The following is a 22,728-nucleotide window of genomic DNA, read 5'->3' on the forward strand; positions in this document are numbered from 1 at the left end:
ATGACGCTTGCGCGCCACCCCCGAAGCCACCCGCTCCACCCGGGCAGCGTATTGGCTATGACCGTCTTACAAAGAATGCTGGATGTAACGAAGCTTTTTAGAATTTTCCCATGGAGTCTTGCGGCGCCTGGGCACGTGCTTCGCTGCACAGCTGGATAAAGGTTGTATCGATATTGGAAAAAATCCTTGGGAAATTTCTAGGGAAATTATAAGAACGACGCTGGGCGTCGATGCAAGTTCACTGTCGATGATTCAAGGAAACATCTTCGTTACATAAAAATACTTAAATGCAAAACTGTTCCTTATTATAAACTGAACGGTCAGTCTGGCAAGTGAAAAATTCCTCAGAATAATTTCTAGAAAAGTCACTCTTGTTTTTCAAATATCTAATTTCAATTGTTGGTCCGGTGACCTCAACAAGAACAAAGTAACAGTTACGTATCAGCATTATTAAAATGTCCTATTCAACTATGTAATGAAACACCTCAAGCACGCAACTGTTATATCCCTGAATAAGGCATTTTAACATTGTACCTGTGAATGTTACTATGTCTTTGCTTGGACTATACAATACATACAATATAAAGTCTTTGATTCCTCTAGTACCTTTGCGACTTCATGACTTTGTCTTAAACGCTGAAGATACAACAGTAGTCTCAGGACAAGTAGATCCTACGGTGAGAAAGTTACAAAAGTCATCCTAGAGTACAAACACAACGCGAAAAAAAAAGGAAGAGAAACGTCTGTTACTTGAGACATTGAGACTTACTGTACTCCTACGAATACACTACGCATGTATACTGTACGAATAGTCAGTTAACAAAGTCGAGTATGTAATTTTGCGACATTAATGCTGTTTCTATAAATTCCGTGAAAGTAAACACCGTGACGCTAGAGGTGTGTGCAATTTCTTTTCCTCTCCTTTTTTTCTTTCTCGTCACGCCACAATAAACCTTGCAGAGCACGATCACGTCAGGACAGTGGGTACCTAGTGAATTACGACACAAGCTTTTACGATTCTACCGTGAATGACTGATGCACTCTCATTATCAATACCACGACTAGGCGAGGCTTATAAAAACCCTGATAACGTCGAATTCGATTCCTTTAAAATCTATTGTCATCTTACTCCGCCCTTATCACCATACTAATCACTGCTAACAAAATCTATTTTAAGGGTATCGAATATAAGACAAAAAAAGTTCTCTGAATTTCAAGTTGATTTCCCACACACCACTGTAGGATGTTGCCGTTAATTTATTACATATGGTAATACGTGTACGTGTGTAAATACAAACTTTGCATACAAGCAAGGGAAATTTTACAAAGTACGTAAGAACCTCGTTACCTCGTTATCGTCATCGGTGAGAACTTCGTGGGCACGAAGAATAGACTTTTATATTATAAATATATAATGCATATATACATATAATAGTTATATAAAATATACGTATACATATATAGTTACGTAAAGGCGCTCGAAGCCCATCAAGTCACTGCGGCAAACTACGCCGAGTTCGACGGCTCGATAGATAGTATGTATTATTTAGAGTCGGCAGGGGTGCTCGCGATTATAGACCACCGACCAGGAGAACTTCATAGAACATGACGTTAGAGCTTAGCGAAGCCTCATCGGAACCTCGCTCTATTCAAATCGAATAGACCATCCTCGACAGGGTCGCCGGATTGATTAAATTCGTTATCAGGCTGTGATATAGTTAAGCAAACTTCTTGTAATTTTGTCCCTTGGCTGGATACGCATGAGAGCATGCGATACACTGTAGATACGCGTGAGTACTATTGATCCATTGTAAATATAAAATTTGCCATTTTCTTTCATTTCGATAAGTCATTTTCATCCTTTACTCATCTGCCAATCCAATAGCTTTTATTCCTTCTTGCGACTGTCTCCAAAGGGTATATTATTATACTGCAATTGGAGCATCGCTGATAGGAAACTTAGGAAAGCAACATTGTCTCCTGTGATTTCAGTTAAGGAATACTGCCGCGTGTGTGATTTTAAGGAAATAGGGTGGGTAGATGACGTTGAGAATGTTTGATAGAGATTTGAGAAAAAAATTGAAAAATTAAATTTTTTCTTATTTCAGGAGAAATGTTGTCCTGCAGCGGATGGGACGCGAATGAGAAATGTAGACGCGAGTGTAAAAACCTTTGGAACAAGAAACGAATATGAATGGTATGACTACTGGGAATTAATATCCTGGTCCAGAGTCTACTGAGGTTGGGAATATCGCTAAAGCTACGGCGTCCTAGACCCTTTGAACGCACGCGACGTTTATTGATCTGGCTAGCGAGAAGAGGGCGCCGGGACGCCGAAAACTGCGCCCGGCTTCGCTTGATCTACGACACGCTCCATCCCCGTGAAGGTCTTTATCAATTGACTTCGTGTCCTTCTCAGAACGAATGTGTCCTGGATGCTGGATCAATGCGAGTTGGACGATTTTAAGAAAGTCCAAATCTTCTATTAGAAATGATAAGTCGTAGGTAGTTTGATTTTGTTTGTTTGTTTTTCTCTCTTTCTCCATCTTTTCCTTTCACGCTCACAAAAGGGGGGACGCCTACGTGCTTTGTGACAAACAATAGGTTAGGTATGACTGAGACGGCGGTGACATCACGCGGACATAACTAGTATAAATAAGCGATTTCTTGTGGGATTATTTTTTACAGGATTCTCCGAGCGCTAATTCACTTAGTGCCTCTTCGTGACGACCGTCTTGTTCGGATACTTTCCATAAATTCTACCACTTCTGGTGACCCTGTAGTTGACCTGTTGGCTGACCTGCATCGAAGAACTTGAAACGTGAAGTCCGTCGCCGGTATAGAGACGCTTGACACGTGTCTTTATCCCTGTGCTGTGCTTTGGATGAAGCTCCATCATCGGACTCGATCTTTCTCTGGCCAATTTTGAATTCGGAATCGATATGGGAGCAACAGCTTTTCGAAAAATTCGAAATGGCGATATTGCCAGGATAGCTTTGGCTAGTCGTCGCCTGCAGCGCCACAGTAGCACAGCCGTCGCGAACCATGCGAACCATGGTCCAGCTCTAGGTCCTGGGACAGGTTCCCTTGACCAGAGAAACAACATCTACGGAATAATTAAATAAGTATTATATGAACTAGTCAAAATGAAAATCTGAGTGTTTCATAAAATTTTTAATATACCAAGTATTAATTGATTAGCCGAGTTTCGAAATTTTGTCAAAACAAAATAAATAATTTAATTGAGTACAATTTGAATTTTTTAATAATTTTCTCAACTGATTCTGGATTAGCTGTAAAATATGAATGTTCTCTATAGGTTTAACAGTTGCGCAATGGGTATCCTCCAGGCTTTGGCCGGGTTTCATAATTTGACCTATTTGGCAATAGCAGGAAGTCCTCCAAATGAAAACTTTCCAGTAATGGAGTTTTACTCCGACTGACCTTATAGATCCACTCGTTGGCGCGCTGCCTGAAACCAAGGGGTCGGTCGACGAGTCGAAACATAGAATGGCCGTGAAAATGACTCAGAGAACGGGACCTGAAGAAGAGGAACCGTATTTCATCAGGATTCGCTCTGGGGCCACTGGAAGCATAACGTGGCACTCCTACTGGACGATTATCTTGAGTAACTCTTGAAATCTCTAGATACCAGTTTCCTGTTCGTTTTCGCTATTCAAATTCGCCAGCTTGCAAAACTCTTGGATACGCTTTCGTATTGGTACAGCTTGCACGATAGGGATTCTGTCTCTGTACGTGATCCTAACCAAGAACCTCTCTGTCACCACTGACAACTTTCAATGGAGAATCCTCCGTGAGCAATATCCGGTTTTTGCATATCCTCTACGGCGTCAGTTACTGGCGATGATCTTACGTCCTTGATGGTACGTGTACAGGGTTAGCATCCCTTCTTGATAAATATTATAAAAATTATAAAGTACAAAAAATGTAAATAACATATGAAGCGGAAAAATTTAGACAAAGAATTGCCGCTCTAGTTGACTGCTGTTGACTGAAGTTATTTGGGATTCGTTGCGATGCGCATCCGAAGCTTTGTGACAGCTCGTGGCAATCGATTCGATTTATCGGAGAAAAGGTTGAACACCGATTGTCGATATAGACACTAGTTTCGGAATTGATAACGGCGTAGATTGTTACCTTTTGATTTTATTTCTTGAAGAAAGTAACATAAGTAAAAGACTAATTAGGCCCGAGGCTTGTAGAGAGGCATAGAGGCGTTTGACCTAACCTCGAGCTCTTTGGAATTCCCGTGACGTCACGGGATCGTGTCAGTGGGTCAGAACCTGGATAGTCGACCCTGTCGTGCAAACCTTGCAGAAATCACAGTGGATGCTTACGAATTACGTATACCTGTGTCGCAAATGGTTTTACATAATTATGAGAAATTTGTAGCAACGCATCTCATTAAGTTGCGAATTTTAAATAGTGTCAACTAATCATTTTGCAGGACTATCAAAGATTGTTGATTAATTTTACGGCTCAAATGGTTGTAATTACGAAACGTGTATTTAGTCCTAGTAATCATATTCGGGATACGAATAGCATTGAAACGAATTGGTTCTAAATATATTAACGTTATACTCAGATAATGCTGAGAATAAACGTTGGGATGCTAAATTCATTGAGTAGTCGGTTATATGATAAAAGAAAATAGAGATGATTTGTTCTGAAGTAAAAAAAATATATTTACAAAAAAAAGATATAATCATTTTTGCAATTGTAGAATTTATTCTGCAATAGAGGGAGTTGAAATTATTTCTTGCACTGATTGTACTGTTATCTGACCGTGTGCATATCGCAATGCTATTTGCTTGATGGTTTTTCGCAAATAATTTATTTCCACTCGAGGCAATTGCAGACCTCGTATACCATTCCATGAGAGTAAAACATCAATGAATTTCGCAAATAACAGGATTTTTATAGAGATTCTTTATCCACATTCTACAAGATTAGCAATCACTTTGACAATTTAGGAATAACTTGACCAAAACTGAAAGAGTAATCCGATTTGAAAAAGTTGTATCAATTTGAAAAATGTGTGAAAAACTCGTTCAGGTTTGGATTAAAATAGCAAAATTAGCGTAAAAGTGATTGTGAACTTGCAAAATATTCGCTGAATTTCACTATGAGAAAGAATCTTTGTGATAATCCTATTATTTATTATTTTCATTGACATTTGACCCGTACAGTAAATCCTGAGTCCCCTTAAAGATGAAACAGGAAAAGCGAAACGAGAATTTTATTGATTAGAAATACAGTGCGCTTCATATTCAGCTTACAGATGCCTCTAATTTAAAAAGAACCTTATGCTAAGCGTATAAAATATCTCTTGCAGGATTTCTGCACACAATTTTCCTGTTTTAATTAAAGAATCTCCAGCATGCGTTTTTTTATTTGCTCCACTCTTTCAGATTTACTCTGCTCTGAAATGAAATTCTTTTCCTCTTGCCAGAGAGAATGTCAAAACACATCGCTTACGGAACAGATACTAATAGGATATGTCGTTCTCAGACAACTTCACAGATATTGAATTCTCCAGTAGTTCAGTGCAAAAATCTTTCTTACTACTGTATATACTATAGGTGAAAAAACTAGAACGAACTTCGAAATTCCCTGATGCAGGGGAAACCGTTGTCAGTTGAAACACGGTATCGAATGAACATTTAATCTGCCAGCTATTGGGCAATGAATAAATTGCAATGACCTGATCAACTGTAATGTTGTTTTAAAAAAAAATCTTACCAAAATTTTACAAGAAAATTTTGCATCATCGGTAACATTAATTAAGAAAAATACGTTTGACTTTCATCCCGCACCAGTCTCAACTAATAATTTATTCGATTTTGAGATTACGGACATTACGCGCGTAACGGCTCTCGCTTTCAAATGCCTGTTTCTTGAACACCCGACAGTACAGCGTTGTGTAGATGGAAAAAGGCAAAAAGTACAATATAAAAAACAGAGCACGCAATCGTCCCATCCCTACAATGTAGATGATAAAATAATCATATTAGTAATTGAAAGCAATTTATTAAAAAAATGAATAATGAAATGCATATTAAATAATGCCATGGAACATGACACCTAGTTCTATTTTTTTTAATCACACGTTATATGCACTTGGTCGCTTCTGAATCACAAACCCATAATTTTTTAATCTCGCTCTGTATAAATAAAGTTAATACGAGTAAATGAGTATATAACACATTCGTGGATAAAAACCAATTGACACAAACGTTCATTATTCGGTGCATTATGTTTATGTATATTCGTATCAGCAATTCCTTTCAAAAAAATTCCCACATTCATCTTGTTTATCCCAAATGCAATGAATACAAGTGAAACTTGAAGTAACAAAAATAATTTCATATCGTGCTCAACTGAACTTGAACTTTACTCGATTGCTTATAAATGTAACAATTTCAGAGCTATATAGTTATATCGGAATACATATTGCATATTGTTCCATATACAGGCACGAAAAAAAAGAGTGGTCGGAACAATTGTCAAAATGTTGATAACACAAATCCCAAAGTTTTCATTCCTGAAAAAGGCAATTTGATCGAAATCCTTCCATTCAAATAATTAAATCGAACGTCGCCATGTTTTACCATAGGAGTTCCTTACATGTACAGTTTGCAGTATACTGGTTGTATGCGCATGCGCATAGTCGCACACAAAAACCATAGGTGTACACGGATACGCAGGCGCACAATTTTCTGACAGCAGGGGTATACCAAAAAACAAGTGCGGCAACGGCACTCTAGATGAAACAAACTGTATATACAGAACTGACCAAACAACCGACGCTTGGAAGTATGTACTGGCTAACTTATTGTTGCAATTTTTTTTCATATTTCACCTTTGAACTCTTAAGTTTCTAGCAAAGTGACGTGACAACGCTACTTATTCACATGAGACTGTGGATACCATCTGAATGGCACCAATTGACCTGCCGTCGACTCACCTTCGACCTTCGATCATCTAGTAGGTTTCCAGGTCTGACGCGTTTACATACGAAGGTGAATTTCTTGTGTTTATTAAAAAAAAAGTTCAAAAAACACGGATATACAATCCATTAAAAATTGCCTCTCCAGTCGCAATTCATGTTTCGCACTTGATTCCCAAGGTACCCCAGTCCATATTGGATTTATCGTGCTGCTGGATACTATTGATGACAGCCGCTATTGCCGCAGATAGTGTTTGCCAATCGTTAACCATCGATTGAACGTTGAATCGTGAGGCTACGATAAATCGACATGGAAATCGAGGTAAAATCGACGATTTCCTACGGTCTAATGAGAGACGCCATCGATCCGCTTGCGGATTACTGAGCGTAGGCGAGCGATTCTTGTTCATGTTTTCCTTATATTTTATTTCTCTCTTTTTATTTTTCTCCTTGCTCTTCCTTCTTCTCGTTCCTCGATCTATTCTCAAGTTAAGAGACGCGATTCCTCCTCGTGTCTCACGGAGAAGAAATGTAATCAAGATGATTGTGTGCTCGCGTGCACTGCTAGCTGATAGTTCTGCTTTACGTTTAACAAAGGTTCGTACACATTTTCTGACATGCATGGACTCTATGATAAGCTCGCGTACTGTGCCCATTAGGTATGACGTTTTGATTTAACAAATTTCAATTATTTTCTTATCAAATACAACATACATAAAGCAGATGGCACGGAAGGTTCCCTACTCTCCGAAATGTTGAGCGCCAGTAGTTCCAGGAGAACACACTGCCTTTGCTTTGCATATCACAGACTAACTCCCTTTTGATTTTGTCCACCGATCATGGTCAAAAATTTCCAATTCTTCCCGACTCAAGTGCCGACCAATCCGGTAATCGGTGGAAGGTCCACTCGATGCTTTGATTAGTCAAAATATTATCAGCCACGACATTCATATATTTTTTATATAAAAAATGTAAAAAATATTAATCCGGTTTTAATAATAAACATACTTATTGAGATGACAAATCTGAGAGAAGAAGGAATAAAAAGAAAAGCAAAAGATGGGAAAAGTCATAAAAACAGATATTAATGTGAATAACAATTGTATAGGTTTGTATACTTTTGGGATATCAACTCTAACAGTTATTCTTTTATTGTTACATTTCACACAGCTATTACTAAGAGTATATGCTATGTCTGATGTAGAGTAGAAACTGGACAGTGTCATTTCATAATATTTTTTTTGTTTCAGTGATTTATTTTACCTTGACCGGATATCCGCTCTAGGCTTTAGGTTTATATCTATATCTGCCAATTGTATCTGTTGTAGTTATGTTAATTGTATACGAATTGCACTAGAATATTGTCAGTAACGTCACTACGATATTAGTTATAAAATTTGCAATCTGACCATGTGTGAGATGAGTATATGCAGATTTTACTGTTATGAAAAATTATCTGATGATCGGCCACCCGACGGGATTAAATTATTGCTTGAATATAGTCATCGAAGCAGATTTTAAAAAATGTTAAAGATGAGTGGAGTATTTTGTCTGTCGTCATAAATTATATTTATACTGAGAACCATCAAGATTGTTATCTTGCTCTTGTCTAGGAACAATAATTTTATGTTTCGTCTTTTGGTATTAGTTTTTTGTTACCTCTTCTTTTTCTTTTTATCTACTTCTCAACTTGTTTACACACCATTGAGATCTTCGTATTTCCATTCTGTTTGCTTGTCAGTATGGGAGTGAGGCTATCGCAGATATCTTGTGGCGAAGATAACATCTGAACAAGTTCTAAGATTTGCGGTAGGAAAGGAACAACATCTTCTCTGCCTATGCTAAAAATACAGGTTGATTCAGTGACAGTGTAAAAATGAATGAATTTTCAAATGAAACTGCGACTCGAATGAAATAAATAAATAATGAAAGATGTCATAATTTATCATTAAGATTGAACGTACAGTAATAATACTTACTATAAAAAATAATACTATATAATAATTACTAAATTACTATATAAAATAATACTATATAAAATACTTACTATAAACAGTTCAAAAAACCTCTAAAATGAAGTAGTCTCCATATAAATCTGCTTTACAAAAAAATACAAAAAAAATTTACAAAGGACTTTGTAAGGCAGTATTAAAAAGAATATCGAAAAATGCATCAATACGTATCAAAAGAAGCAATCGGTATTACCATCCGTATCGACTGAACCCAAAAATCGGACAGCCCTAGTAGAATTTCCATTATGAGTACCCGTCGAGGTCCTACTGGTCCAATGGGTACCCAGATGAACCCTGGACTTGGCTAAGAAAAATTCTGCCAGGTAGTGTCGTTCTCAATAAATTTTCCCTATACCTATACTCGGCACAGTATTAAGGTAAAAAATTCTCGCTTATAAATTGCAACATCCAACATCATAAAAATGCGTTCTTCATTTTTTTCCAGATTCCAATATTATTAGGCAATTGTGAATCATATCTCATACGCGTCTTAATGTGGCACCTTTATCATCGCGAATACACATATAGGACAGTTATTGCCGACAGACGGAGCATTGTCCTGTCCGCTTGTGGCGAAGCGATATACACGAATAACCACATGTGTACGGTAAGGTGGTAGGTGGTAGGTTCGAAGTAAAGCGTGCAGCAGCGAGTGGGGCTCTCAGAGAAAAAGAGAATCAAGAGAGGAACGGTGGGAGAGAACGAACAACTCAAGCACGTGGAGCTCCGTGTCTCGTTCAGTAGTTCTCCTTACAGCCTTCGGACAATTTCGTAGCGAGTAACTGACTGAGGATTTGAACTTGAAAATAAATTCGGCCACTGACCTTGATATTTGGTCGAGACAATTTGAAACTGTGAAACCATGTGACTGTAATTGGGATTTTAGATTGCGCGAATACAAAGATATTTTATATACGCATAAATAGGTGTAAAACGTGCATAAAATATTTAAAGAAAAAAAAAAAAAAACAATGATTGGCCGCACCGGAAGTTTTTTACTCCTCGTGATTGTTGCTGTCATTTCCGGTGTGACTGGTAACGTTCTAAATGATCCTTATCAGCGGCTTCCGGCTCGTGAAAATTCTTGGCCGAGTTTTCAGATTTCCAAAACACTTTTGGCGGCAAGACATTCTAGGGATAGTTTACCCAGTGCGAGGCTGGATCGAATGATTAAGGCTCATCCACAGGATCGGACGAGACTTCACGTTGAAAAGGATGTTAATCATTCATATAGAAACGCGCAAAGTTCAAGTTTTGAAAAGGGATTTGAGCAGCCTTCTAGGACTGACAGATTAACTGCCGTGGCTCGATCTGAAGGTGCTGGGACCAGGGCTGTTGCTTATGCTGGTTATCATAGCAATCATCATCAACATCATCATCAGGGGAGGGAATCGTATCTACAGGGCTTTCAAAACGCATCTCCTGTACAGGTGTATACGAAACAACACCCTGGGTGAGTTAAATTATTGTAATCGATAACCTGAACATTTCGTGATATTTAAATTCCTCTATATTCTGAGAATGACAGTTCTGATTAATGACTTGTCGTTAGACTTATTATTTCTCCTGTACAATTCTGAGTGCGCTTTATGTGCTAATAAATCATAGTATACATTTTTAAGGATAAACTTGAAAGGCGACTATATACGTGTAACTCGATTAACGTTACATAAAACAGTATTCCGCACAGATAAGATTTATGACAATTTTCGACTTATACGATCATCCGAAAATTAACGAAAATATTTAAAAACAATATTAAAAGTACACTTGCGATATTTCACCGATCGAGCAGTAGATACTATGAAATCAAAACTCTCTCACTCGATTTCTCTAACACTACAATTTCCATATTTGACTAAAAGTCTCGTTAATAAATAAAGATAAATCAAAATAAAACATCAAACGTTAAACCGCCGCGTTTCTATACTAGGTTTGTAATAATTAAAAAATAAAATCCATCGGATTATATCCACTCGTACTCCATCTCTATCGGCAAATCAGCTTCATAACCAAATCTCACATGAAATTTCTACAGCAAACGTAAAACTAAAATTATTCTCAAAAAAGAACCTCCGCTCAATAAACGTCATTACCATTGGATCAGGATTGAGTGAACAGTCGCATCTTCTTACAGCACTGCATTATTTTCCATGTAAAACATATTTGTCACAATTACAAATTTTCGTTTAGCCACGGTCTTTAGCCCACTGCACAAAGAGCCCGCGTAGCCACTAGAATAAAGGAAGCCGTGTTCACGCAGCCACAAAATCAGCAAAGCCCATTGCACAGAAGCGTCGCGGCGAAAAATGTAAAAAGTTTAAAAGAAATGAAGGCTCGCAAATCACACAGCTTCCACGAAGGACACACGAGACTCTCGAATCACTATTTCGTCTGACTGCAATTCGGTGGGTACGTACGGTGCTGTTCCATCGAATCGGCACTCAGGTTACCCAGATGTGTGCCTCCAAGTAAAAATACTGTAAACCTGTCCCTTAACGTGTGTGTACGATGTTTTCATGTACCAGCATAGACGTACGGTTCGCATACTGAACTCTGCCTGCATTGAGCATAGCACACGTTATACGAGACTCTGGTCAATGTGCGCAACAGTGCAATGTCTTTGGCGCAAACGATCCTGTTGTCCATTATAACAGGGCGCGATACGATTCCGATTCTCTCTAGGTGAGGCAAGTAAGTATATCTGTAGGTACATATATATATGTATATACGTGTCGCCGGATACACAAAGAAGGCTACGCAGCCTCTTGAGCGGAATGGCGATTCGCGTTGCGCGCCGAGGGTTAAAAGACCACAGGGTGACTTTCTAAAAAGTGTCCCCGACAATGGGAGAAAGCCTTTCTCTCACTCACCTTTTCATCGTTGAATTGCACTGGCGAACGACGACGGCTGCGTCGAGAATCGAGGAACTCTCCAGCGAGGCGCGGCGTCCTCGTCTCGAGGTGTCGCAAAGAGTGAATGCCAGGCGGGGAAACGAAAAATAAAAGGATAAACAAAAGTCCATTCCGCAAATAGAGCGGAGTACTGGAGCCTCCGCTCCCACGATAAACATAACACTCTGGGACATTCAACCCTAAAACCGAGACTGGATGTTCCATTTGCGCGAGATTCGCCAATCGGACCACGTGAAAGTGCATTTATTTTTCTTATGCATTTTTTCATTTTGTCGTTACTTTTATTTGTCAAATTTGAAATTTTTGTATAAGATGTTACTTTTTCCACCCGTTCAATCTTTATTTGACGTTTGACCGTGCTTATGCATTTTGCGTAAATCTCACGGTCGTCTCGTGCAAAATTTTCAGGGACGTATTTTACGGAATACGGTTTACTTGGATGGAATTTGAGGAATTTAAAAGAAAAAGAAGACACGAGAAGCGTTTTGCAATATTAAAAAGTGCATTACGGCTGATCGGGGGGATCGAATAATGACGAGAAGATTTTAAGGCGGAGATCGTGAGCCATGTAAATCCATTAACGTGGAATTTTATGAAGAGGCATGTACGAGGTGAGAGGGTCGAGAGAAGTGGGCGTAGAGCGTAGAAAAAAATACATATAGATATCTACGATAGATAAGTACCAGATGCATCATTAAGTATTTTTCAAAATTTTTATGATAATTAAAAAGAAATCACATTTATGCGATTATCACGAGCCGCTAGAAAAGTCTTTGGATTGAAACCACTCGTTCACCCGTTAGACACGACAAAGCCAGCCGGAGTGGACCTGTAGGCAAGAGGCTGCACTGCACGGTCCACTCTAAAAAGAACGGCTGAATTATTCGCAAAAAGGCGTACCAAACGCACCTCAATCTCGACAGAAACACGAGCTTTTATGGTAGAGCAAGAGTACGGACTATTTAAAAAAAACCGTCAAGTTCAAGTGCGCGCGGGAAATTCAAACCAATCCGCTCAGTCCAACAATGAGAAACAATGGACTGATAACCAGGCGGAATTGAAAGGGTCAAGAATTCACCTGGACCAAAAAGACCATACGAGAGACCTATAGGTACCGTAACGATACCCAGTAAGCAACATTAAACTGGAGCGCAATCAAATAGACATAAAATTTAAAGTAGCTCTCTACTTTACCGACCGTCCAGTACAGAAAGGGATAAAACTACGCGTTGTCTTCCAATCGTTCGACCGAGGTGCATTCTCAATGCAAATAAAACTAATCGATCTTCTCCATAGCACTTAGACAAAAGACAGTGTAGATGCGTCGATAAAATGATAACGAAAATTACGTGAACGATACGACGGAAGGTAGCCGGCGTATCATAGTGGTAATAAATTGTTCCGCACGACTTATTGGTAGCGCGTAAGCGCGTAATTACTTCACTTCAGCATCTTCGGAAACCCCTCATCAAGTAATTTTGTAATTTTGAAGCTTTGCCGTTCGATCTGGCCCTGCGGCCTTCGGCACCGATCATTGCTATACGTGCACACGTACCTATCTGCCTATATCTACCTACTCATGGGTCGACTGGACGCATCCGACTACCTGTACCGCCGTAACGGTCCGAACCTGTCAGGTAGCAGCAGCAGAGACTCCAAACAGTCCCGAACCAGTTTGCGGCAGCAGCTCGGCCGACGCCAAAATTAGCGTTCCGTATCATCGATCAAAGTGTGCTTGCTATGCCGTGAACATTCTTATTCGCAAATAGAAAAGCATCGAATCGGACGCGACAGTACAGAAGGACCGCCATGTTAATTCCGCGTAGGAAAATAAAAGATTTATAGGTTTATATTCTCTGGTAGGACGTCGGCATGTCATCTTATGAAAAGTATATTAATGGAAGAGGGATTGTCTGAGATTGAGGACGAAGAATAAATGTATAAAAAAATGGAAGATGGCTACGTTGATATGTTTTGAAATTCCTTGGATGCGAATAGACTGCAGTAACAATGCCGCCGTTTGCACAGCATGCAGTCCTGTGATCTGTTTTGTTTTTTGATTCTTGAAAATCTTGAATACGCTCGCGGATTCTTGCTTGATATTTATTTCCTTGGCAATTTTAATTGATAGGGCGAAATTGCGTTTCATTTATGTGCAACGGCAACGTGTTTTATATATTTAGTGCTTTATTTCTCCATCTCGTACACCCTTTTATTAGCTCGTGCCGGTTTCTTTTTATCGCCTTGGGAACTGCACGTTGCGCTAACCCAATATCCGCGCTTCAAACTCGTTCGTTACAGCCATTCGATGCTGTAACAATATTAACGTGCTGAGATGCTTGAGAATTATCACTTTCGAACGACCATGTCATGCGTGATTAAATCATTTTCTAATTAACGTTTAAACTTTTAACTATCGAACGCGCATCTATCTGTAGCTGTATTGTAGAACAGTTCAAGCGGATCGATATTAATGGCAAAGGGTTTACGAAGAGTAACGCCATTTACGAAGGGCTGAGAGTTCGTTGATTGACATTTCAATTTGCAAAAATTTCCTTCAACACGGTTCTTTGTTAAATTAATTAATGTATGCGACGTCGGAAATCGGAGCTGGGGTAACTGCAGCGCTTTTCAAATTTATCTTTACGAGATGCAGTTGGCATCAATGAGTTTATACTGTGGCTAAGCATCATGATGCATTTTGGGAAAATGACGTTTGACTGTATTGTTATTACGATGAGCCAAGTTAAATTTGTAAATTAGTAGACGCATGGATTATAGATGCAATATTAATGCACGATAATTATATAGGAAAATTCATTACTGTGACATAAATTGAAGTTCGTACTTTGGATTATGTATGAGCAGTAATTTTACTTAGTGCAATAATTCTGAACAACCTTGTATATATCGCTTCCTAGATTGTTCAAGCTGAACACATCACGTGAAGTTAGGGCCTCTAGTTGGTTCCTATGAAAGAGTCCAATTCGGATAACTTATTTATGTTGAATAATTTTAATGTGTAATTCCTTATCAGTGTGACAAACAAGGATGCTTAAGATAATAAATTATTCATTTATTATTTTACCCAGAAAATAATAGCGGATTCGTATACTTAAGCAGGTGAATTGAACAAACAGTTATGAACAAGTTACAAATTGCTTTTGAATATATTAGCTGATTCAAAATACTTCATTCAAGAGATCTTCCCAAGGGATACAAAATAAGATCTGAATAAAATTACAGATAACCTGCTCCACGTGTGATCTTGGCAACGTGCAAGAAAGACTTTGTAGTACGTTACACGGTGACTGTTTTTGGACTCGATAAATTAAATGATGCAACAATGGAATAAAAATAAAAATATTTTTTCGAAATATTATCTAATCAAAAGTAATTTATGAAACAAGAGAGTAGGTATGCGTTATATGTAAAATTATAATGTCAAACAATCATGTAAGAGTGAATTAATATAATTAACCGTGACCGATTCTTTTTTTTTTTTAATCAACTACTAAGAGCACAGTCTATTTTTATCTGCTTACTGAGTGACTGATTTTATAAACTAGACTTTGGTTCTTTTTTTGGTATTTTTCGTTCTTAATTTACCTACAAACAAAATTTTACTTGAGCTACGTCACTTCTCATTACCTTCTAGCTTGCGTATAATTCGCGTTTCTCCAGACTGCAAGATCGTGAGAAACTTCGCAATTCGAAAACGATCGCTTACAATTAGTCGCGGCGATCGTCCAATAGTAATTCCACTTAAGCGACAGGGAAAAATGAGGTGTCATTAGCAGCGAGACTGCATTTAATCAACTGTCCACTTTAAATGGTAGCCAATGACCGTCAAAAGTCAGCCAACACAAAATTTAACAGGGAAATCATTATATGATGCATGCAAGTGGCACTTAAATATTTCGTATAATATAACTGTTGATTTTTTACCTAATTTTTATCCGTCACGATGACAACACTCGAACAGCATATACATACATTTCCCGTCAAGAGCAAACAGTCCTCCTTAAGTCGTGGCGCAATAACAAAGTCGTACGTACCGTTCTTCTCATTAGTTTGAAATGTTTAATTATACAAAAATCATTTAATTTATAGTTAAACCGGTGCTCCGTGCACTTTCTATTTTACAAGTCATCGCCCAAGTACCGATATTTCGTAAGAATGCGCGCGCAACATCGTGTCTGCCATTCGCGACATTAAGCCGAGATTTAATGCAGGCTTTATCGCGGTTACGTCCGGGCTAATGCGAAGGGACGTTTGTTACACTTAAACCTTATTAAGGAATTGATTTATGTGCCTGGCAAGTACGAAAGTACCGAGAGTCTTTATCACGGCGCCACCGAATCTGCGATTAAGTTAAGTTCAGGAAAATAAAGAAGTACGCATCCTCATTAGTACCGCCGTGCACTGCGAGAACTGGAAACGGCCATTGACCGTTGACAGCGCCATCCAGGCGTCTTGACGCGCAACTAATTATTTGAAAAGTCAAATACCTTCATTCAAAGAGACATACTATACGTATTACCGTTAGTGCCAGCGATAAATTCGATAGAATCGCCCCAATAAATCACGCCGGGTTTATTATACTCCATAAAATTCATCGAGCAATTTGCTCTGTTTCTCCTGGATCGTTAAGAATTCTCTCTTTATTGACCATTCTCACAATTCTTTCTTTTTCACTGGCTTTATTTATCACAGCACAACACGCCATATCGGACGAGTCACGAAGATACGCGAAATCCTAAGTGGACTTATTCGTGTGTCATGATAGTACATATGGACAATATACATATATATACCCATATAAACACACACCTTCCTACATTTATTTACGTATCTCTCCTTCACTCTGTCTATCGACAAGAGACCCGGTGCTCTATGGGCATTGCAACTGAACCAGTATTCCCACGCAATTGTCCTCCAGAGCGTGTCTCAAATTCTCAATTTTCAAAGGTCTGGATTGCATTTCCTGAAACTGCCGTACCGTACAGCGCCACCGTCGATATACATAATCAAAAAGCATATGCATATAGATTGACGTGTTATTCGAACTCCAGGAAAAAGATCGTGCTAAAGCTCCCGTTTAACAGCGCCGATTATAGAGGCGCACCAAGAATACGTGGGAAGATAAGAATATACGAGATGGCACAATAATATCGTCGTTCTACGAGAGGATGGACATCAGAGATTACAAGATGGGTCTTGTGCGCGCATATAATATGCATAGTCGAGATTCCGAGTACTCACGTAGGATAATAATCTGCTGCTACTTGTGAGAAGATAATCCTTAAATAAGAAACGTTGCACTCAGATAGAAAGAAAATATTGGAAAATTGAGTGGAGAAAAATAAATTTTATAAAACTTTATGCGTACGCATGCGCATAAGCGTTTAAGAGCAATACAATACGCTTGTTGTTATCAATTATGCTTTTGATCCGAAATAATAGTTTCTCTGTATGTCTTTAACCCACTTTCATTATACTCGTTAATAATGTACAGCTCTAATACCGAAAGAACTTGTTTTCCTCGACTGCCGTCCGAAAGTACGTTGACTTCACGTTAATGAATTACATTTTCATGACAATTTACACACGACAAACATATTATATATCACTGTAGCAGTTAGTAGATCATGGTTGAACGTAGAAACTGTTCCTTTCTATTTCCTACGTATGAGATATTGTATATTGCGATAGGGTATAAAAAATTTCTGATAATCATCCGAATAAACAATGCAGTATTTTGTAAGTGAATATTTTTTTTTTCAAAATTACTCGTATTCCTTTCTACGTATTTTTTTTCTTACTTTCCTTTCGGTTATTGTCGCCATTCACCACCCTTAATTCCTATTTCCACCGTTCGAACGAGGCCGAATCATTACGTTCCAGCTTGCCGGTTCTATTTTTAAGTCCGTCTTTTAATTGCTCGCGCCAAGGTGAACGTTCGGCTCTCTTTGTTTCGATTTACTCGATTCGCAAGCGGCAGAGTGCATTTCTACGTGTTGCAGGACTCGCACGTATCAGCATACGTAAAGGTATACCTGCGTGGCTGTATCCATGAGTCAGAGGGAGGCCACGTAGGTATATAGAATCCGTTGTTGCGACAGTTAACGTCGTGTCGCGTTCCGCAAACATGACAGGGACACGGCGAAACGCAATTTTCTATGTCCTGACGATGACGAAGTGGTTCTGCCAAGCGGAGTCTCCCAGTCTGCCTACCTTTCGGCCAGGTCGCCAGTTTCCTTTATTTTATTCTATCCAACTCAAGCTGGACTCTCCGTATCGGCATCTTTCCTTCTCCCTCTCGTTTTGCCTTCCTTCTCGTACACTTCCCAGTGTAACGATTGGGTCATTCCTGGAGACACTGGAATCACTGTCAGTCTTAAATGCGACACCGGAACCCGATTAGGAAGGTGGGGTAGAAAATGGATTTAGAATACCTGATGAAGAAGGCTCAGGGGACATCGTGGAGACTAATGGCGTATTATCGTCTGTAGGTTGTAGTTTATTTTTCAAGTTTCTCATGCCGCTCATCTTAACTCTGCGTACAGCCTTAAGGACCATCCTGTCGCTCGCTTCTTGCTACCTTCAGGATTTACAAAAGCTGACAGTATGATACTGATTGTTCCAGGAGGAGAGTATGCACGAGACAAGCTCCAAGTGCTGTCGCGCAGCATCATCGAGGAAGGCAGATACGGTAAGTAGTAATGGAAAAAATATGTGAACTGTACAGTCTGATAGAGAAATTTTACCAAATAATTATTCATTCCTTATGTAGAAGCGTTAAATTGTTTTTTTTCTGTTTCCGGGAAAAATATGAAATTAGAGTCCTCTATACGGAAGTGTCTTCTGGTTTTTTGTGCTGTCCTGGATGGACGCAAGTGACGCGGTTCAGTTTTGGCTGCAACAAGCGTAAGTACAATCAATTGGAGTCCCAAGTCGTAAAATTGTACTACCAACATTCATCGTTTTCGTGAACACCTTGTAATTCATTACTTCGCTATTATGTTTCTACTTTGCCACAGCCACTTGCTCCTTGCCCTGTCTAAACGGCGGTACCTGCACTTCACCAGGGAGGTGCACGTGTCCTAAGGGTTTCACGGGAAATCAATGTGAGACAGGTGAGAAACCTCTAAATTATAGAACACGACCAATGGCCAATATTTGAATTTCACACAAAACAAATAAATCAACAACCCACGACCTGGTATACCAAAGTCCAAAATTAACCAACAGTAATCAATTTAATTCACTAAAATTGCCATTAAAAGCAAACTCATTATTTTGGTATAATTAAATTTACATATCAGATCCATCTGTATGCACATAGCTTATGGGTCTCAGACTATTAAAAGATAGAAGATTTATGATGGATCACGTAAGACAGCGTATGCATACAGGAACATTCTAATTACCACAGTAATCAATGACTCGGAAGATTCTTCGAGGCATCTTACGATCCGGCTACTAAGCAATATAGATATACGGGTATATGAAACACGTGGAACGAGTGATCACCACCCAGGACCACTTATGGCACTTACGCTACACTCGAACCCAGTAATCTTAGGATTATCGTTACTCACACGCGTCGAATTGGCCACCATTTTAAATCCACTTCCGTGAAACGTATCGACTTCCTCGTAGATGTGGACGAGTGCGTGACCGAGAAGCCCTGTGGGCAGCTATGCAGAAACGTCCTTGGTAGCTACGAGTGCAACTGCAGACCCGGTTTTCAACTGCAACCGGATGGTCAATCCTGTCGCAAAAGCGGTACGTAAGAGACCGTATTTGGAACGGGGAACCTGAAAAATAATCTCAATGTGAATTTTATATTTATTCCATAATGGCGACCATAATGTGGGATCCTTGCTTTTTTTTTATGTAGACGGAAATGGTACGGCCTTCGAAGCTCGCGATTTGGAAAACGACTACGGACCCACCACGACGAAAAAGCCGTCGATACAAGGTAAGCGGCGCCACGGGGTTTCACTGAATCGGGGAACGTAAAAATCTCCGATTACTACGGATTTCTGTTGATATCTGTTTGCTTGCGCGTCTACCGATTTAGCACTGGTTTGCTGGAGTTAAATATATATATTTGTATATATAGATTTGAGTGCTGAAAGTAATATAAATATATCGCATCGCGCTTGCCCACTTGACGCGATCTCCTCCTACGCGCTATACACAAATGGCTATATTTAATGTATGTCCTTGATTGCAGATAGTGAGAATGAGGTGGGTGATTCCGATCTCGATCAGGATTACGAGATTATTCTTAAGAGACTGATCAAACTGGAGAAGGTAACGAAGCGTTGGGACAGTTGATGCTTCTTAATTTTTATTTAGCTCCTTTCTGTTTTTTTTTTTCAATTCTTTTTATTACATCTTGGGAGAAGCACAATGCTATTCAATTAAATACTTTCACATGCAGCAATTGGCACGTGAGAAGAAACGGGATACTAAGAACACGGAGATGAATACGAAAATGGACATGACTGTGGAACGTATGAGGAAAATGAGCAGGACAGTTGATAACATGGTAAGAAGAAAATGAATGACTATGGAAATCATATGTAATACGCGCGTAAAAAATTTTATTGAAATTATTATTAATTATTTAATATTGCAATGAAAGAAATCGCATGTGAAATAATACCATAAAAATTTATATACATTCATTAAAAAAAGTTTGGCGGGGTGGGGGAGCGAGGAGTTATTGTTATAATTCATTTTATGTTTGCACATATTATATTATAGTAAATATTTTTAGCTGGTTATGAAACAAGAAATGAACGACATGAAGAACCAGATGAAGCTGTTTGAACAAGAGTCTAGGAAAATTCAGCAATTGGCAAACAGAATTGCTGAACTTGAGAATAGATTGATTGTACGGTGTTCTCCGGCTTTACCGATTAATGGGAGAATGAATTATTAATTAATAAGATTTGCATGGAAAGAATGATTGAATTTCTTTGAGAATGTCACATTTGTCTATGTATTTTATTCTTACACGAGAGGAAAGCTCACTACAATATTAGTCCGTCGACAAAACTGTGCCAGCGTCACTGCAATATTGTATTTCCTGTATTTACAAGTTTATAATGTAAAGTATCGTATTGTTGGATGTCAGTGTTTATTCATTGAATTCACATATAGCTTTGCAATGAAATATGAAATAGTCGTACATTTTGTACTGAAAAATATACATATTATCTTGTTATCTCAAAAGACCTAAGTTTAATGCTTTGAAATCTATACGATCTACTTTGCATTGCAAAATATTAAGTCTTCAAGACTGTTATTAATAATACAAGATAAACATTAATATGCAAATTACTTTTTGTCTCTTGATATATCTGTAGTGTATCAATAAAGATAAATTACTTCTTGCTTGTTTTATTTTTTTTCTCCTTTCTGGTCAATCTCTTTCCTCGTGTTTCACTTGCTTTCTTAGCTTTTGCTCTGCCTTTCTTGTGTTTCAATATCTTACGTCTGTTCATCCAGACTGGGTAATTGCCGTATTGATCACGCATGGTCTTTTTGTTATAAACTCTTGCTCCATCCTGTTCCATTACTTCAGTTTCAGCTGCCTTGTTCTTTTCTTTTGATTTCTCCTTTATCGTTCTGGCATCAGTGACTGTAACAATGAAACAAAGGTATCAAGCAAGGCTTTTATCTTGCTATGACTTGTAGAAATGTCTTGTGTAACCCACCTGTTGCAATTTCTGATATATCAGGCATCTCCGCATCAGCATGTGTATTTTCATCAATACCTAATGTTTTTTTCAATTTCTCCAATTCCTTAGCTCCATAACGTTCTCTCTTTACAGCCCTGCATTTTCTCCTCCACTTACTACGCAAGGATTTAGCCATGTCTTATTTCTGTGAACAGAAGAAGTAAATATAAAAGCAATTACATATAATATCAATGATGACTATATACTAAGGAACCATGCTTAGTAAGATACATATACATATAAATAAGATACATATGTAGGCCTAAATTGTAATTAAAGAAAAAAAAGAAGAGATAAGTAAATATTACTCTAGCAACAATTAAGACCGTCAAATTGTATGAAAAACAGTCTAAACATAACCTCCAACAAGGTTTTTTTAGTTTATACGCGCCGCTAGAAGACAAAAGATAGTAATTTTTATTTAGAATCTTACACTATACTTACATTGATTATACTAGTTGTTTAAATACTAATAAAATCAACTTGGAATGAATGTTTTTCAAAAATCAAATCAAAACACACACGTGCCAGCGTACAGGCGCTGCTAAAAGAAAGATTCAATTTATGAAATGTTGCTTCTACATCTACTTTACCATGAGTTGAAAATAGAAATTGAATAGCGTTGCCATCTATCGTTAGGTAGTACAGATAATTTCTTAATCAATAATAGAAATCCAATGCAGCGCCAATACATTGATGCAATCATAATCTTTTATAATGCGGACAACGTGAAATATATTGTATATGCACGTGCAATGATCACTCTTTGTGAAGAAAATTTTGATGAATAGAGAAGTGGAATTTAAAAAAAACATTTAATTATTATTTGCGCATCAAGAACGTTCTAAAGATGCTTTTCGAATATTTTTGGATACAATGGGTGGTTTCCAGTTAACCGAACTTGTGCCGATGTGTATCCCACTTGTGCCGACACAAAGCTACACCGTTGGTCATTTCGAAAAAATTCAGCTAGAGCCGACGAATAGCAGGTCCTTCTATCACCTAGACCCGAGAGAAGTTGAGTAATTGAAAGGTACCCAGTTTCTCTAGTAAAGGTAGCTTCAAAACTT

The 22,728-nt window shown here is 38.4% G+C and overlaps 3 protein-coding genes and 2 long non-coding RNA genes across 7 annotated transcripts; 2 read left to right on the forward strand and 3 right to left on the reverse strand.

The window, feature by feature from the left end:
* The first annotated feature begins 97 nt into the window (after nucleotides 1-97).
* On the forward strand, nucleotides 98-2,821 carry LOC112494127. The gene is made up of 4 exons (XR_003059277.1): nucleotides 98-1,790; nucleotides 1,917-2,032; nucleotides 2,109-2,609; nucleotides 2,689-2,821. It is a non-coding gene; the product is annotated as an uncharacterized LOC112494127 (long non-coding RNA).
* Nucleotides 2,601-12,116, reverse strand: LOC107266188. 3 transcript variants are annotated; one of them, XM_025083456.1, is made up of 3 exons: nucleotides 3,653-4,017; nucleotides 3,445-3,541; nucleotides 2,601-3,106 (listed from the first exon to the last, which is right to left on the reverse strand). In XM_025083456.1, the coding sequence occupies exons 2-3, from the start codon at nucleotides 3,505-3,507 to the stop codon at nucleotides 2,711-2,713; spliced, it is 459 nt and encodes a 152-aa protein (XP_024939224.1). In that variant the 5' UTR covers nucleotides 3,508-3,541; nucleotides 3,653-4,017; the 3' UTR covers nucleotides 2,601-2,710. The 3 variants fall into 3 exon arrangements, with proteins under 3 accessions (XP_024939224.1, XP_024939223.1, XP_024939222.1); XM_025083455.1 differs by having other exon boundaries at nucleotides 3,613-4,017; XM_025083454.1 differs by lacking the exons at nucleotides 3,445-3,541; nucleotides 3,653-4,017 and adding an exon at nucleotides 11,856-12,116.
* LOC107266189 lies at nucleotides 9,314-20,887 on the forward strand. Its single transcript, XM_015736434.2, has 9 exons — nucleotides 9,314-10,435; nucleotides 18,547-18,612; nucleotides 18,742-18,827; nucleotides 18,941-19,036; nucleotides 19,563-19,688; nucleotides 19,804-19,884; nucleotides 20,143-20,222; nucleotides 20,353-20,460; nucleotides 20,692-20,887. The coding sequence occupies exons 1-9, from the start codon at nucleotides 9,954-9,956 to the stop codon at nucleotides 20,854-20,856; spliced, it is 1,290 nt and encodes a 429-aa protein (XP_015591920.1). The 5' UTR covers nucleotides 9,314-9,953; the 3' UTR covers nucleotides 20,857-20,887.
* Nucleotides 15,857-19,636, reverse strand: LOC112494128. The gene is made up of 3 exons (XR_003059278.1): nucleotides 19,502-19,636; nucleotides 18,356-18,501; nucleotides 15,857-18,279 (listed from the first exon to the last, which is right to left on the reverse strand). It is a non-coding gene; the product is annotated as an uncharacterized LOC112494128 (long non-coding RNA).
* A 15-nt stretch (nucleotides 20,888-20,902) lies between the features above and the next one.
* Nucleotides 20,903-22,239, reverse strand: LOC107266190 (protein LLP homolog). Its single transcript, XM_015736435.2, has 3 exons — nucleotides 22,103-22,239; nucleotides 21,635-21,803; nucleotides 20,903-21,558 (listed from the first exon to the last, which is right to left on the reverse strand). Exons 2-3 carry the CDS (start codon nucleotides 21,792-21,794, stop codon nucleotides 21,302-21,304), a joined length of 417 nt encoding a protein of 138 aa, XP_015591921.1. The 5' UTR covers nucleotides 21,795-21,803; nucleotides 22,103-22,239; the 3' UTR covers nucleotides 20,903-21,301.
* Nucleotides 22,240-22,728: the final 489 nt, after the last annotated feature.

Source organism: Cephus cinctus, unplaced genomic scaffold, assembly GCF_000341935.2.
Source record: "Cephus cinctus unplaced genomic scaffold, Ccin1 Ccin1_scaffold0303, whole genome shotgun sequence".
Classification (NCBI taxonomy): Eukaryota; Metazoa; Arthropoda; class Insecta; order Hymenoptera; family Cephidae; genus Cephus; species Cephus cinctus.

Excerpts from the sequence above, each read along its gene's own strand:
- LOC107266189 (XM_015736434.2), top strand. The coding sequence starts at position 9,954 with ATGATTGGCCGCACCGGAAGTTTTTTACTCCTCGTGATTGTTGCTGTC. Across the intron at positions 18,613-18,741 it reads CATCGAGGAAGGCAGATACG|AGTCCTCTATACGGAAGTGT; the intron begins GTAAGTAGTAAT and ends ATATGAAATTAG. Across the intron at positions 20,461-20,691 it reads GCAGGACAGTTGATAACATG|CTGGTTATGAAACAAGAAAT; the intron begins GTAAGAAGAAAA and ends AAATATTTTTAG.
- LOC107266190 (XM_015736435.2), bottom strand. The coding sequence starts at position 21,794 with ATGGCTAAATCCTTGCGTAGTAAGTGGAGGAGAAAATGCAGGGCTGTA. Across the intron at positions 21,559-21,634 it reads TATATCAGAAATTGCAACAG|TCACTGATGCCAGAACGATA; the intron begins GTGGGTTACACA and ends TCATTGTTACAG.
- LOC107266188 (XM_025083454.1), bottom strand. The coding sequence starts at position 12,101 with ATGGAACATCCAGTCTCGGTTTTAGGGTTGAATGTCCCAGAGTGTTAT. Across the intron at positions 3,107-11,855 it reads TGCAATTCAACGATGAAAAG|ATGTTGTTTCTCTGGTCAAG; the intron begins GTGAGTGAGAGA and ends ATTATTCCGTAG.